This window comes from Arachis ipaensis, chromosome B4 (genome assembly GCF_059453495.1).
Source record: "Arachis ipaensis isolate K30076 ecotype BB chromosome B4, ASM5945349v1, whole genome shotgun sequence".
Taxonomy (NCBI): domain Eukaryota; kingdom Viridiplantae; phylum Streptophyta; class Magnoliopsida; order Fabales; family Fabaceae; genus Arachis; species Arachis ipaensis.
This window is the reverse complement of record NC_142439.1, coordinates 13,416,313-13,430,028: the sequence shown is the minus strand read 5'-3', so window position 1 is coordinate 13,430,028 and position 13,716 is coordinate 13,416,313. Positions and strand designations below refer to the sequence as shown.

General features: G+C 30.0%; 2 protein-coding genes across 2 annotated transcripts; both read right to left on the bottom strand.

Moving 5' to 3' along the window:
- Window positions 1-2,189: 2,189 nt before the first annotated feature.
- Window positions 2,190-3,863, bottom strand: LOC148566710 (protein ROOT HAIR DEFECTIVE 3-like). The gene is made up of 7 exons (XM_088484391.1): window positions 3,859-3,863; window positions 3,694-3,744; window positions 3,547-3,643; window positions 3,303-3,380; window positions 3,056-3,160; window positions 2,553-2,647; window positions 2,190-2,277 (listed from the first exon to the last, which is right to left on the bottom strand). The coding sequence occupies exons 1-7, from the start codon at window positions 3,861-3,863 to the stop codon at window positions 2,190-2,192; spliced, it is 519 nt and encodes a 172-aa protein (XP_088340517.1).
- A 7,651-nt stretch (window positions 3,864-11,514) lies between these two features.
- LOC107638894 (stilbene synthase 3-like) lies at window positions 11,515-13,477 on the bottom strand. Its single transcript, XM_016342293.3, has 2 exons — window positions 13,211-13,477; window positions 11,515-12,723 (listed from the first exon to the last, which is right to left on the bottom strand). The coding sequence occupies exons 1-2, from the start codon at window positions 13,389-13,391 to the stop codon at window positions 11,732-11,734; spliced, it is 1,173 nt and encodes a 390-aa protein (XP_016197779.1). The 5' UTR covers window positions 13,392-13,477; the 3' UTR covers window positions 11,515-11,731.
- Between the last annotated feature and the right edge of the window lie 239 nt (window positions 13,478-13,716).

The window sequence follows — 13,716 nt, the reverse complement described above, 5'->3', positions numbered from 1 at the left end:
CCATGAGCCTTAAAAATGAATACACCTCTGAAGCTCTCAAATTATATATTAAAACACCTAAAGACATCATTGATGAAAAATATGACCCTTTTGAAGTAATTTATAGGATATATTATAAAATTACTAGGGTAAATTATAATTTTAGGGCTAAAAGAGAATCATCAAAAGATGAAACTATTATTATTCATGCTAATTTACGAAGGTCTTTTGTTCAAACACCTAAAAAACTTCAACATGAAAAACTAATGGGGAATATCCCTGAAGAATGGATTTTAGAAGATATAATAGAAGAAGAAAAAAATTAGAAAATACAGAAATTAGGGACGTTATTAGAGAAAGTCTACATATTAGACTAAGAATGAATAGGTCTCATTCAGTTAGAATACCAAATTATCAGAATAAAGAAGAAATTTCACCAAGACATTCTATAGATAACTCCTTCATAAACGATGGAGTTATAAGAATAAATAACAATAGATCACATATAGCAACTCCTTTATATGGAACAGAGAATAATTATTCGTCAACTACCTTTCAAATCCTAGGAATTATAATGAAAGAAGAACCTTTTGAGATTGATAAAAATTGGATTAGTAAAGATTTTTATGCAGAATATAATACAGGATTAAGAAACTGGTATTTTACTAGATATTCTGGAAAAAAAACTATAGAAATAAGAAAAAAATTTTATGATTATTTAATAAAAAATAAAATCAATTTATACTTCTTCTACTAGTTAAAAAACTATTTTCATGATTTCAAAAAAGAATTTTTTCCTTTAACTAAGACAACCACTACTTGGAAAATAAGTACAGGGCAAACCGTAGAGTCCCAATATCCACCAAAAGAAACCATAAAACTACAGGTAGCACACAATTTAGAATTAGAAGCCATCCCCTATAAAGATAGTGGAATAGAAGGAAGTGTAGACAAAAGAGACATTATAAAGGTACATCAACAACTTAACTACACCAATACAGTCCTAGATATTATGAAAAATCAGTTAGAAAGAATTGAACATACACTATTACATAATTGACTTTTACTAACATTTAAAAAATGTTACCAAATCATATTAAAATGTTACCTATGTATATTAGTAATATTTTAACAAATGTTAAATATATCCTATGTTACTAAAGAGTTTTACTAACATTTTTTTAAAGATTTAATAATATTTAGTAAAAATGTTACAAAAGATATTCTATAGTAATATTTTGAGAAATGTTACAATAGATATTTTTTGTAACACTTAAAAAAATGTTACCATAGATATTTTGTGTAACACTTACAAAATATTACAATAGATATTTTATGTAACATTTAGAAAAATGTTACCATAGATATTTTTTGTAACACTTAGAAAAATGTTACTGTAGATATTTTTTGTAACACTTAAAAAATGTTACAAAAGATCTTCAGTAATATTTTTTTAGTTATATTATACTATTTTTTATTTTATATTATACACAATATAAATATACTAAAATTAATTATTACAACATAAATATTTCATTAAATTCACAAATTCACAAAATGAAATTTTTATAGACTCTTTCATTAATCAATAATCATTGTACAAGTTTGCTTGGTGATGCAAATAAAATGAGAAAAAAATACTTATAGTACTTAAACTCTATAAATATTCTATATAAAAAGAAAAGAAAAAGTGATACACAGTACATAAAATATGAGTAATTGACAATCTGAAGCACTAACTCAGTCTCCCCAACTTCCTGTAGCACGCAGAGACCAGGAACCTGCAAAAACCCCATCACTGCCTTCTTATGCAATTGAACATATTAACTCAGTCGCCTTTTCATGGATTTCTGTGAGTATTATTATCTGCACCCTCGTCTGCTAGTTTTTTCATAAGGTTCATGACAGTTGGAATGAATTTGGTAGACAAGGATAAGAGTCCCGACAGCTGAAAGTAAACAAGTAAAAAATAAGGCTTTTATATAGATGGTTAAATACCTAGTGAACATTTAATAAGAGGTGGTAGGCAGTAGCTCAACCAAAGGACTATTTATGGAATCCCCAGCTTGATGCTACTGACATGTCACGTGTGTATGTGATCCAAAACTCAGTAACCAAGGTGGTGAATAGACCAAATAATTATAATTATAATTAATGAATTGAACAATATATGATAACAAGGAATTATACTCACAGCTCCATGGCGAAATTCACCCATAATGTCCAGTTGCAGCCACAGGGCTTTGATGAGAACTGAGAAGATAACCAATAAAGATGACAAGCAAATACAATGGATTTCTGCCATGGGAAATACCAAAATTGAGTAAGAACAATTAAAAAGAACAGTCGGATGGAAACAAGGTGGTTTCTTTATTATTAAACTTCCCATCCAATAATTTATGTACAATAAAATACATTCTTATTTCAAAACTACAATTTTACTACTTTACACTGAAGCTGTTGCAAGCAAAGGTGTGTTGTTAAGAGTGAGTAAAAACATAGCATTTATTGTTGAACGAAATGGAAAAAGAAAGAAATAAAGTACACATTAGATGAGTTCAATTGATGTGCACCTTAAGAGTGTCATAAATTCATTAAATCCGAGAATAATCAAAGCAAGTATTGCCCATGGAGGAGGTAACCAGTTGTTATTACGCTTGTTGGCCTCCTGAAAATCCAAATAATATTACAAAAAGAAATTAACAAATAGATTTCTAATAAGAACAAAATTTAAATTCCTTGATTAAATATGCATCCATGATATTTATGAAACTAATTATATAAGCTAGTTTGCAAATCATTATCTGTAGCTTACACATGGAACCTAAACAGGCAAAATTCTTTGGACTAGTTCAGGAACTATATATTTCAGGTAACATACAAACTGGAAAGATATAAGTATAGCCTTGCCTCATTTCTTTTGTGCAACTTAATAGTTGGTTCCAGCTACAACTTAAAATATAAAACATTCAAAATAAAGATTAGGGTTTAAATTAAGTCTAATTTTGTTCTAATAGTTTTTCTTAATTTTCATTTGCATAAAGAAACCCTCAAAAAGTTAAGGTACATGTCATGCCTGTGCAGAAATGGCCTGAGAAACACTGTATTCTGTCTCTGTCTTAAATTGCCTCCACAAGGATTTGCACTGGACATGTGTAATCAATGTCTTAGAGGATGGTACCTAAACAGCAAAATTCAATCAAGGCAACTAATCAGCACTACTAGAAAAACATATAAAGAGCAATTTAGAATTTCAAATACATACTAATGAAGTCAGTCTTTAGCAATGTTGAGATATACGTATGTAGGCAATAAAAACTTGCCTTTTCCCATGTGCTAGAAGCTAGCAGATCAACTGTTGTGATGCTTTTATCAGTAACATTACTGCTTGATGAATCTATCTATGCAACTGCTAATGTTTTCTCAATATTATCAGTATCACCATCATCCAAACGAATAACAGCCATGACAGATAGTAACTTCAAAGACTGCAATAAGTTAAATTTGGTTCGGAAATCAAAACGCAACACAAACAAACAACAAATAGTATTCATAGTCATGTCATACAGTAGAGCAAGCAGTCTTCGTGATGGTACGGATATCTTCTTTGCCCATCCAAACATAAGGCATTGAATCAGCATCGTGGCTAAACAACATCGTAAACCTGCTTTCAAATTTAAAAGTAGGGGTATTAAAATTAATATTAGTACTTACCATCCATACATAAAGTCAAGTGATCTTTCAGCAGCACTTATATCAAGTGGACTACTTGAAAAAGAAGATAACTTATATAAAATTTAACTGACATGAGATAACTAAAAAAAGAAAATCCAAATGCAATAAGAGATAGTCTACTGGCTGAATGCAAACAATACTAACTTCATTACACACTAAATTCATTCTTGAGACTTTAGCTTACAGCTTAAACTAATAAACCTTTTCGAGAGATAACTCATAACATAGTATCAAAGTCTCTTTGACCAATTAATCTTGAACTCAATTATTGTTGCCTACCATTCTTGGAAAAAGATTAAATATAAATTAAACTTCAAAGAAGGTAAACTGAACATATGCAATTCTTAAGCTTCAACTCCAATAGACTCTTTGTGAAACTGCATGTTAGTTATAAAATCATTAAAATGCCTCTATCCACTATTAAGCTTTTAGAAGAACAGGCATGACGATATAAGTATCAAAATAGATTTTTAGAAAATAAAAAAAAACTCTGCACTGGTGCTCTCTTAATTAACTGTTAATTAATACATTTATATGTTTATGATGTTGGTTTCTTGATTCTTAATTTGATGCAAAAAAGTTAAAAATGACTTGCATTACTGCCATGGTAACACAGATATGATCTATGAAAGGGATTTCAGATTTCAAATTTGAATTCCAACGAGAACAACAACACGAATCAACAGCAATGTCAGATCAAGCAGGATTTTCGTATCCAATTTTAGAACTGCAATCAAATTTAACTCTAAATCCAGAAAATCATTTACTCTCGGAAACAATTACGAAGAAAGTAGCAAATTGCAACAATAATAGAGAAATCAGAACATCTTTCGACGAGTCCAGCAAACCTGCTTTTCTCGCGGGGTCATCAGCAGCAAGTTCGCATTTGCGGGGGACAGAGATGATGCATGAGGGCGGTGACCGAGATCGGAGGCGGTTCTATGATGACTACAAAGCCAGGAACAACGGATGGCTTACCTGCACATCGACGGTGACAATGACGATAGCTAACGCGGCAAGCAGAGGCAGCAACAACGAGCATCGATAATTCAGATCTGAATCGAAATCAGCAACAGTTGAGAAATTGAAGAACTCCGTGAATAGAAAAAAATTAAAGAGAGAGAAAATGCTTACCGCAGTGGAGAGTGAAATCGAGAATTTGAATCTGAAGGCAGAGCAAGAAATGATTGAGGTCTGAGGAGGAGCGAGATAGGGTTTACAGCGTTTCACAACGTGAGGAAGAGTGAGAACGATCGCAAGTGATTTCTATTTGGGAAAGTATGAGGAGCCAATGGAATATTTGTACAATGTGTACAATGGAGGTTTAGGGACTATTAGAGATATAATCATTAGTGTTACTTTTTCCCATCAGCTGAAACTTTTGGGATGAGTGGTATCATGACATGGTATTAGAGCTCTAGATCCGAAAGGTCAAAAGTTCGATCCTTGGTGAATCCAAAAATCAGTTTAAGCTTTTGGGAAGATGTTTATTATCCCTAGTACTCGGATGGTTATTTTAGATAGTATGTGGGATGTTCATTTTGTAACTCAATAGCCCATTGTACACATTGTACAAATAGTCTATTGTCTCCCTAGCGAGACTCTTTCTATTTACCCTTCATATTTGTTTATTTGGGAGTGACTTTTAAATTTTAATTGACAATAGGTAACACTTTTGGGAAGTTTTTTAAAAATTAAATATATTTACTAACATTTATAAATAAATGTTACTTAATATTTAATTTTATGACTATTACTAACATTTTAACAAATGTTAAAAGAAAAATGTTACTAAATCTTTAAAATGTAGTAGTGATAAACATGAACAACTTAAGCCCATTGAAAAACCTATATATATATATATATATATATATATATAAGTTTCAAAGTCCAGATATAATCAAATTTAGAACAAATGTGGAAGCAGACATTGATGAGTTAAAAGAAAAACTTAAGTCCATAAGTTTAGAAAAAACAGCTGTTAATACAGTAGAAATCAACAAAATGACACACAAGAATCAGTATTATCCAAAACTAAGAAATTATTATCCAAGACCAACCCCGGCTGACATAAGCCTTGAAGAAAGAACACAGCTAGTACAAAATAGTTTTACCGGATCCGAATTAGTAGAATGAAATTTAGATGGGTTAAGTGAACAAGCCATTTTAGATCTAATGTGTAGTATGACTATGGCAGCAACTGCTTATAAGGCAAAATGAGCTACTGATAGAGAAGCAGCAGTCATGATCACACAAGGGTTCACGGGATAATTAAAAGGATGGTGGGATAACTTTTTAACTATACCAGAAAGAGAATTAATCCTAAGTAGTATAAAACCAGAAGACCAATCACAAGATGCCACATCAACCTTAATTTTTACAATTATAAAAAACTTTCTAGGAGACCCAAATATTTTTAAAGATAGAATAGGAACCCAACTAATGAACTTACGATGCCCTACAATGTCTGACTATCGATGGTATAAAGATATTTTTATTTCTAAAGTTATGATGAGAGATGATGCAGCAGCCCCTTTTTGGAAAGAAAGATTCATAGCTACCCTACCCAAACTCTTTTCAAAAAAGGTTTTACAAAAACTACAATCTTTATTTGGTACTCAAATACCATATGAAGGCCTAACTTTTGGCCAAATACATAATATAGAGTACAAATCGGAGTAGAAATATGCACTGACACTAGATTACAAGAGAAAATGCGAAGAGAGAATATGAGCAATAAACGAGAATTAGGAAACTTTTGTCAACAATATGGCATTACAACTGAAAAAACACCTAGCAATCAAAATAGAGTCATTAAGAAAAGAAATACAAAAACTTTTGGGAATAGGTACAGGTATCAATCGAAAGAATCTTATACAACAGGAAATAAGCCAAAAGAAAATTACAGGAAAAAACAAAAGTGGAATAATCAAAAGAAAAGTAATAAGAAATAAATAGTTTGTTGGAAGTGTAAAAAACCAGGTCATTATGCCAATAACTGCAAAACAGAAGAAAAAATAAACAAAATCAGTAATGAAGAAGTAAGAAAAGCTTTAGCGGCTATATTAATTGACAGTGAATCAGAGAGCGAAACGGAAAAAGAATATTCTTCTGATGATTCAGAAAATTTTATTCAGCAATTAGATATACCATCTTCTTCTGAGTCTTCTGAAATAGAGGAAGATTCGTGTCTAGGACCAGGAATATGTAACTGTGATAGTTGTGTAAAATCCTTAAATGTAATTACGAGAACAACGAGGGAACAAACAAACACTCTAATTTCTATAATAGATAAATTAGGAGATTCTCCCTTAAAAAGATGAATTCTTATTTCAATTAAATGATCTGATTAGGAAAAAAGAAAAATCTAAAGAAGAAATAAGGCCAGTAGAAATTAAGGAAATATATAATAGGTTTAGAATACCTAAAGAAGAAACTTCTTTAAAACATTTACATAAAGAGATAAAAATGTTAAAATCCAAAATTTCTAAATTGAAACAACAAAATATATCTCTTGATTATAGAATACTAAAATTAGACGAAAACATAGTAAGATTACAAAAAGGAAAAGAAAAATTAGAATCAATAGAAGAAGAAGAAGAAGAAATTATAAATCCCAGTAATTATATTAATGATGAATTATCATTATTAATTAACCAAAAATGGTATACCCCTATAGTCATAATAATCGAAACAGAGAAATTTGAGTTTATAGCTATGATAGACTCAGGAGCAGATATAAATTGTATCCAAGAAGGATTAATACCTACTAAGTACTATGAAAAAATAACTGAAACTATTGTCAAAGCAGAAAATGACAAAATGACTATAAACTATAAGACTTCTAAAGCAAAAATTTGTAAAGGAAGTGTATGCTTTTCAACTACCTTTTTCTTAGCAAAAAAGAATATCTTAACAAGTTATATTAGGAAACCCCTTTACTCTAGTATTATACCCTTTTTACGGTAGATGTAGATGGTGTAACCACCTATTGTATACCAAACCAACCTATTCTATTCGAATTTATACAAAAACCAAAAAGGAAAGAACTAAATTTACTACAACAAATGGCTACTTCACAAATCAATATAATAGAAAGAAAAAAGAAACAAGTTAGTTCCTGAACAAAGAAATTGTATATAAAAAAATAGAACAACAATTAGAAAGTCAAAAAATTCATAGACTCTAATAAAAGGGATAGAAGACAAGATAAAAAGGGACTTGTGTAGCCTAAACCCAAAAACTTTTCATCATAGAAAGTTACATGAAATATCTTTATCCTATGAAGATGACTTTAATGAAAAAGATATCCCCACTAAAGCCAAACCAATACAAATGAACAAAGAGTTATTGACATATCATAAAAAAGAAATCCAGGAATACTTAGATAAAGGACTAATCAGGCCATCAAAATCTCTTTGGAGTTGCACATGGTTCTATATAATGAAAGCTTCAGAAATCGAAAGAGGAGCTCCAAGGTTAGTAATTAATTATAAGCCTTTAAATAAAGCCTTAAAATGGATAAGATATCCCTTACCAAATAAAAATGACTTAATTAAAAGACTAAGTAAGGTTACTATATTCTCTAAATTTGATTTAAAATCCGAATATTACCAAATCTCAGTGAAAGAAGAAGACCGATATAAAACAACTTTTATATATATTACCCTTTGGACATTATGAATGGAATATAATGCCATAAGGATTAAAAAATGCACCAAGTGAATTTCAAGAAATTATGAATAATATTTTTTTATGCATATGTAGATTTTACCATGGTCTACCTAGATGATGTTCTTGTATATTCTAAAGGAATAAACCAATATATTCAACACCTAGAAAAATTTATTAATATTATAAAAGAAAATGGTCTTGTCCTATCTGAAAAGAAAATGAACACAATCTTTTCATTATAAATATTATAAATATTATAAATTGACTTAAAAGATGTTAGGACTTAGAAGTACTATAAAAATTTGTAATGTCCTAGTGGCTTGGGTCAATACATGATAAACCGAACCTATTGGATTCGATTTATGTCTTTTAGTTCATTGCTTATAAATTAAATTTAACCAATTAGATTTACTAAGAGAGAAAAAACATAAATTTAAACAATCTTTTTCGATTTACTATTTTATTCACGTGCATGTAAATCGAATAATCTCATTTGAATTAATCTCATTCCCCGATTTACTATGGAAGTCACCATGCAGTATAAATTGAATCAGTTCTATACGATTTGTATGTAATCTTAGTTATTCGACTAACACTAATTCAATTTACTAGTTAAAATGTTAAATCGTAGCTGTGTCAATTTATATAGTAATTCGACTAACACTAATTCAATTTACTAGTTAAAATGTTAAATCGAAGGTAGCTGTGTCGATTTATATAGATATATAAATTAGAATATGTACGTAACGCTTTTTAATTTGGGGATCTACGTAAATTTATTCTTCACTTGGTTTATTTATGTTTTTTTTTTTTTGAGAAAAACATAATTGAAAAAAAAAACAAATATATTCTTTTTATTAAGTTTAAAAGGCCTAAAATGCTATTTTTAGGATCGAAGTTCTGTATTTAAAAATAAAATTTTATTATAAAAGATTAAAATACTATTTTTGTGTTGATTATAAAAGGAGAAAATATTTTTTAAAATTAATTATATAAAGAACAAAATATTCTTTTAGAATAATTAAGATTGATTAATTTGTATTATAAAATAGAAATCTAAATTTAGTATTAAAAAGACTAACATATACCATGTAAGTTAATTTTGAAAAGATGAAAATTTTCTTTTAGAATGAAGGTTGTTTAATTGTACTAGCTAGACATTAGAAATTTGTGTTTGATTATAAAAAAATTTAAAATACAAGTTTGGTTAATTTATTAAACTAAAATACCCCATTCAAGATTAATTTAAGAGACTTAAATGCCTTTTAAAACTAATATTCTTTAATTAATTTCATTTTAGAAAGACTAAAACACCCCATTTAGGATTAATTTTAATGATAAACCACAAAAATTGTATACAAAAGTTTATATTGCTCAACAAAAAACTTTAAAAATTATAAATGACAAATATATGATCAAACATTTCCATTATTAAAATTTAGTGATTTTATTCCAAATAAACTTTTTTTTTTTGTGAAAAACTGAAAAAGAAGTCTTGTGATCAAAGCTTGCTATGATATTTGCATGCAATTCTAAATACTTATCTAAATATTTAGACAAAAATTTGGATATAAGTATTTTATTTGCTAAATACAAAATCGGTTTTTGTTGCTTGTTAAAATTAAAAAAGATATGTTTGTTCGTTGGTTTTCGTCACATATATTTTGTTGTCACGTTTTTTATTTTTTCGAAGTCTTATTTGTTTTGCGTTATTTTTTGGTTATTTTTGCCAATAAAATTAAAATTTAAATATGATTTTGTTAATTTATCCCAATATAAAGACTAAAAATGTACTTTTTTTAGAGTTAAAGTTGTTTAATTGAATTAAAAAATAAAAATTTGAATTTCATTACAAAAGTAGTAGATACCGGCGGTTTCAAGAAATGTTGTTTTTTTTTTAAAATTAAAAATGTTATTTGTACACTAAAATCAATCACTAAAATTAGTTATTAATGTATTTATATATAAATACATATATGATTTAATTTATTTTTAATATGTATTTATATTCTAATATGTATATTGTACTGATGATTAATTTTAAAAGTTAATTTTAGTGTACATGTAGCATAATCGTTATAAACATATTCTATTTGTAGAGGTATATATAACCAAATAACCTAATACCACTATAAGAAAAACACCCATTCAGGTACATACACTTGAAAAGTGTAGCCAAAAGTGAAAAAAAAAATGATGTCTTAGGCTAAGTCTACGCTTTTCGGGCTACGGAGATGCTTTAGTGGGGATGCCTATTCGGCCGTTGTCTATTCTCAAAGGCTACGCTTTTCTGCGCTTTTGGCGTTTGGGAATAGGGTGCGCTTTTCAAGTGATGCTGTCCAGGACCAGAGGCTACGCTTTTCAGCTTCCATTTTTACCAGAATAGGCTACACTTTTCAACGCTACTGCATCACCTATAAAGCGTAGCCACATTGTATACCATAGCTACTCTATATAAGTGTAGCCTTAGGTCCCTCATTTTTTTAAATTTTCTATATATATATATATATTCTAATAATCTTTTTTTTTTTTAAATGTGTACCCATAGATATCAACATACGGCTACACTTTATAAGTGATTTCTATAATACCTAAGGTTACACTTTTTAAATGATACCACAATTGTGTTTCCTTTTTTTCTTATAAAAAGGCAACACAAAAAAAAATGTAGCCTATTCTTAAAAAAAGTGTGGCTGAATGAGTATTTTTCTTGTAGTGTACTGAACATATTTGAACTACTATATATGCTACTTTAATGTGTAACATAAGTTATGAGTAGAACAATACACAATATTATATATGAAATTGAATTTTATTCTGTATTTGCTACAACGCAAGATGACATGTTTTTTCTATAAGGTTAATTTTATTATATTCAAGATTGTACCGCGTATAATAACATATTAAAAATTATACAAGAAAGTAACATTAAGTATTATATCATTAATTACATGAGACACTTCAAACACACGACAACATATATAAAAAACTAGAAACATAATACTCCAAGCCTTGTACTATCATACCTAATATATACTTTTTGGCTCTTTCTTAAATGGAACCTCGTGAAGGTGCTTATAGCTGTATTTAGACTAAAATGCAACCCAAATATTGGTATGTGTCATGTTCCTCAATTGAAAAGAATTTGATATATTTTTTACCAACAATTACAAATTTTGAAATTGAATCTTCACATCAAGAATTAACTTTAGACATCTTTGTCTAAGTTTTTACTCATCTAATAATATTCTATATGGGCCAATCAGAACCATATTTTGGAGTAAAAGAAAATTATTAAAAAATAACATAGTTGTATATATGCAAAGACATATAACTATGCGCATCATATGGCCACGCTGCGGAGAACAACGGTTTCAATAGTAAGACCAGGACCAAATCCAAAAAGCACACCCCAATCAAGTCCTTCTCCAGTGGTTTTAAGTCCATTTTCAAGAGACTTCTTCCTCATCAAATCCATAATGAAGAACACACATGCACTTGACATGTTACCGTAATTACTAAGCACATCTCTGGTGGCTTTCATCTTCTCTGGTTTCAAATTCACCTTCTGTTCAACCTGGTCCAAAATTGCACGTCCACCAGGGTGTGCAATCCAAAATATTGAGTTATAATCAGATATACCCAAGGGATCAAAAGCTTTACTGAGTGCTTCGTTGATATTTTGCGAAATAATATCAGGGACACTCTTGTTAAGATAGAATGTAAGCCCAACTTCACGAAGGAGACCACCGATGGCTCCATGGCTGCCAGGGACAAGTTTTTGATCAGTCGAAACAAGCTCAAAGATAGGCTTCTCAACCTCTGGCACAGGATCAGAACCAATGATAATCGCAGCAGCTCCATCTGCAAACAATGCTTGCCCTACAAGACTATCCATGTCTGTCTCACTAGGACCACGGAAAGTGACTGCAGTATTCTCAGAACAAACGATAAGCACACGAGCATCCTTGTTGTTTTCAGCCAAGTCCTTAGCCAAGCGAAGGACAGTGCCGCCAGCGAAGCAACCTTGGTGGTACATCATGTACCTCTTGACGCATGGGTCGAGTCCTAAGAGTACGATGAGTTCGTAATCAACGCCAGGTAACGCAACGCCGCTGGTGGTACAAAAGATCAAATGCGTGATCTTAGACATTGGCTGGCCCCATTCCTTGATGGCCTTGGTTGCAGCCTCTTTTCCAACCCTTGGTACCTCCCTGATCATCATATCTTCCCTTGCATCCAACGATGGTGCCTTGTATGCGCACATGTTGGGATTCTCTTTTAATATCTCTTCTGTTAAGTACATATGTCTGTTCTTGATCATTGTCCTCTCACCTAAAATGATATGTAATTCACATCCATCAGTACTTTTTTTCAAATTTAAAACATCATCCACTTATATATAAGAAAAAATTGGGTTTTGACATTTTAAATTCCGTTCAGTTCGCATATCAAACCTTTCAAGTTATTCATGTAGTGATTTAATTTAAACTTTCAGGTTTGATTTTAATAGTTTATCTAAATTTAATTATAGATATAATGTATTAAATCTAATTATATATGAGTAAATAAATGAGTATGTGAAAGATAAAGAAAGTATATATGACCAAAATAAATTTGTTTATGTTTAGAAACATAGGAAAATAGTAACTTGTTAAGTAGTTATTGTTATTACTATGAGTTGGATATATATCATATTATGGTACACGGTATAATATGTTAATTGTTGTGTATCAATAATTAATATGAAAGTAAAATAATAAATTTTAGGTTGATAAATATTAAATTAAATAACATTAAAATATTTGATATCAATACTTACAAATACGTTGAAATTTTTTCTTTAAGTCGGTCATGTGTTCGCTATTGGTTACTCTAAAATAATAATCTGCATATGTACTCTGATCAATACAATTTGCTGGATTTGCTGTGCCAATCGCCAACACGGTTGCTGGGCCTTCTGCCCTTTGTTGAACCTTGCGGATGTCATTCACAGCCACCATGTTTTCTTAGCTAAGCTTTTTGGGATAGCAATAAGCTCAGATATATATGTTCTTTGGAATAACAAATGTATTTTGATTTGATGAACACTTAGACAGGGGTGGGGGGATATTTATATGCTTGAGAGTAGGGGCATATGTGGAATTAAATAGAAAGCGTGCTCAAACGGTCAGCAGTGCTCGAAAACGATGTTCTCTGACTTCTTAGTTGTTCTACTTTGACTTTGGTTTATTTTTATTTTGTGTTTGGTAGAATATAGTAGTATTTTTATTTCTCGTATTTGTTTTTTTATGGCAATCAACTTTGATTCCGTTTGTTAGGAATATC

Excerpts from the sequence above, each read along its gene's own strand:
- LOC148566710 (XM_088484391.1), bottom strand. Across the intron at positions 2,648-3,055 it reads CTCAGGCCATTTCTGCACAG|GAGGCCAACAAGCGTAATAA; the intron begins GCATGACATGTA and ends TTGGATTTTCAG. Across the intron at positions 2,278-2,552 it reads GAATTTATGACACTCTTAAG|AAATCCATTGTATTTGCTTG; the intron begins GTGCACATCAAT and ends TTCCCATGGCAG.
- LOC107638894 (XM_016342293.3), bottom strand. The coding sequence starts at position 13,391 with ATGGTGGCTGTGAATGACATCCGCAAGGTTCAACAAAGGGCAGAAGGC. Across the intron at positions 12,724-13,210 it reads GAAAAAATTTCAACGTATTT|GTGAGAGGACAATGATCAAG; the intron begins GTAAGTATTGAT and ends ATATCATTTTAG.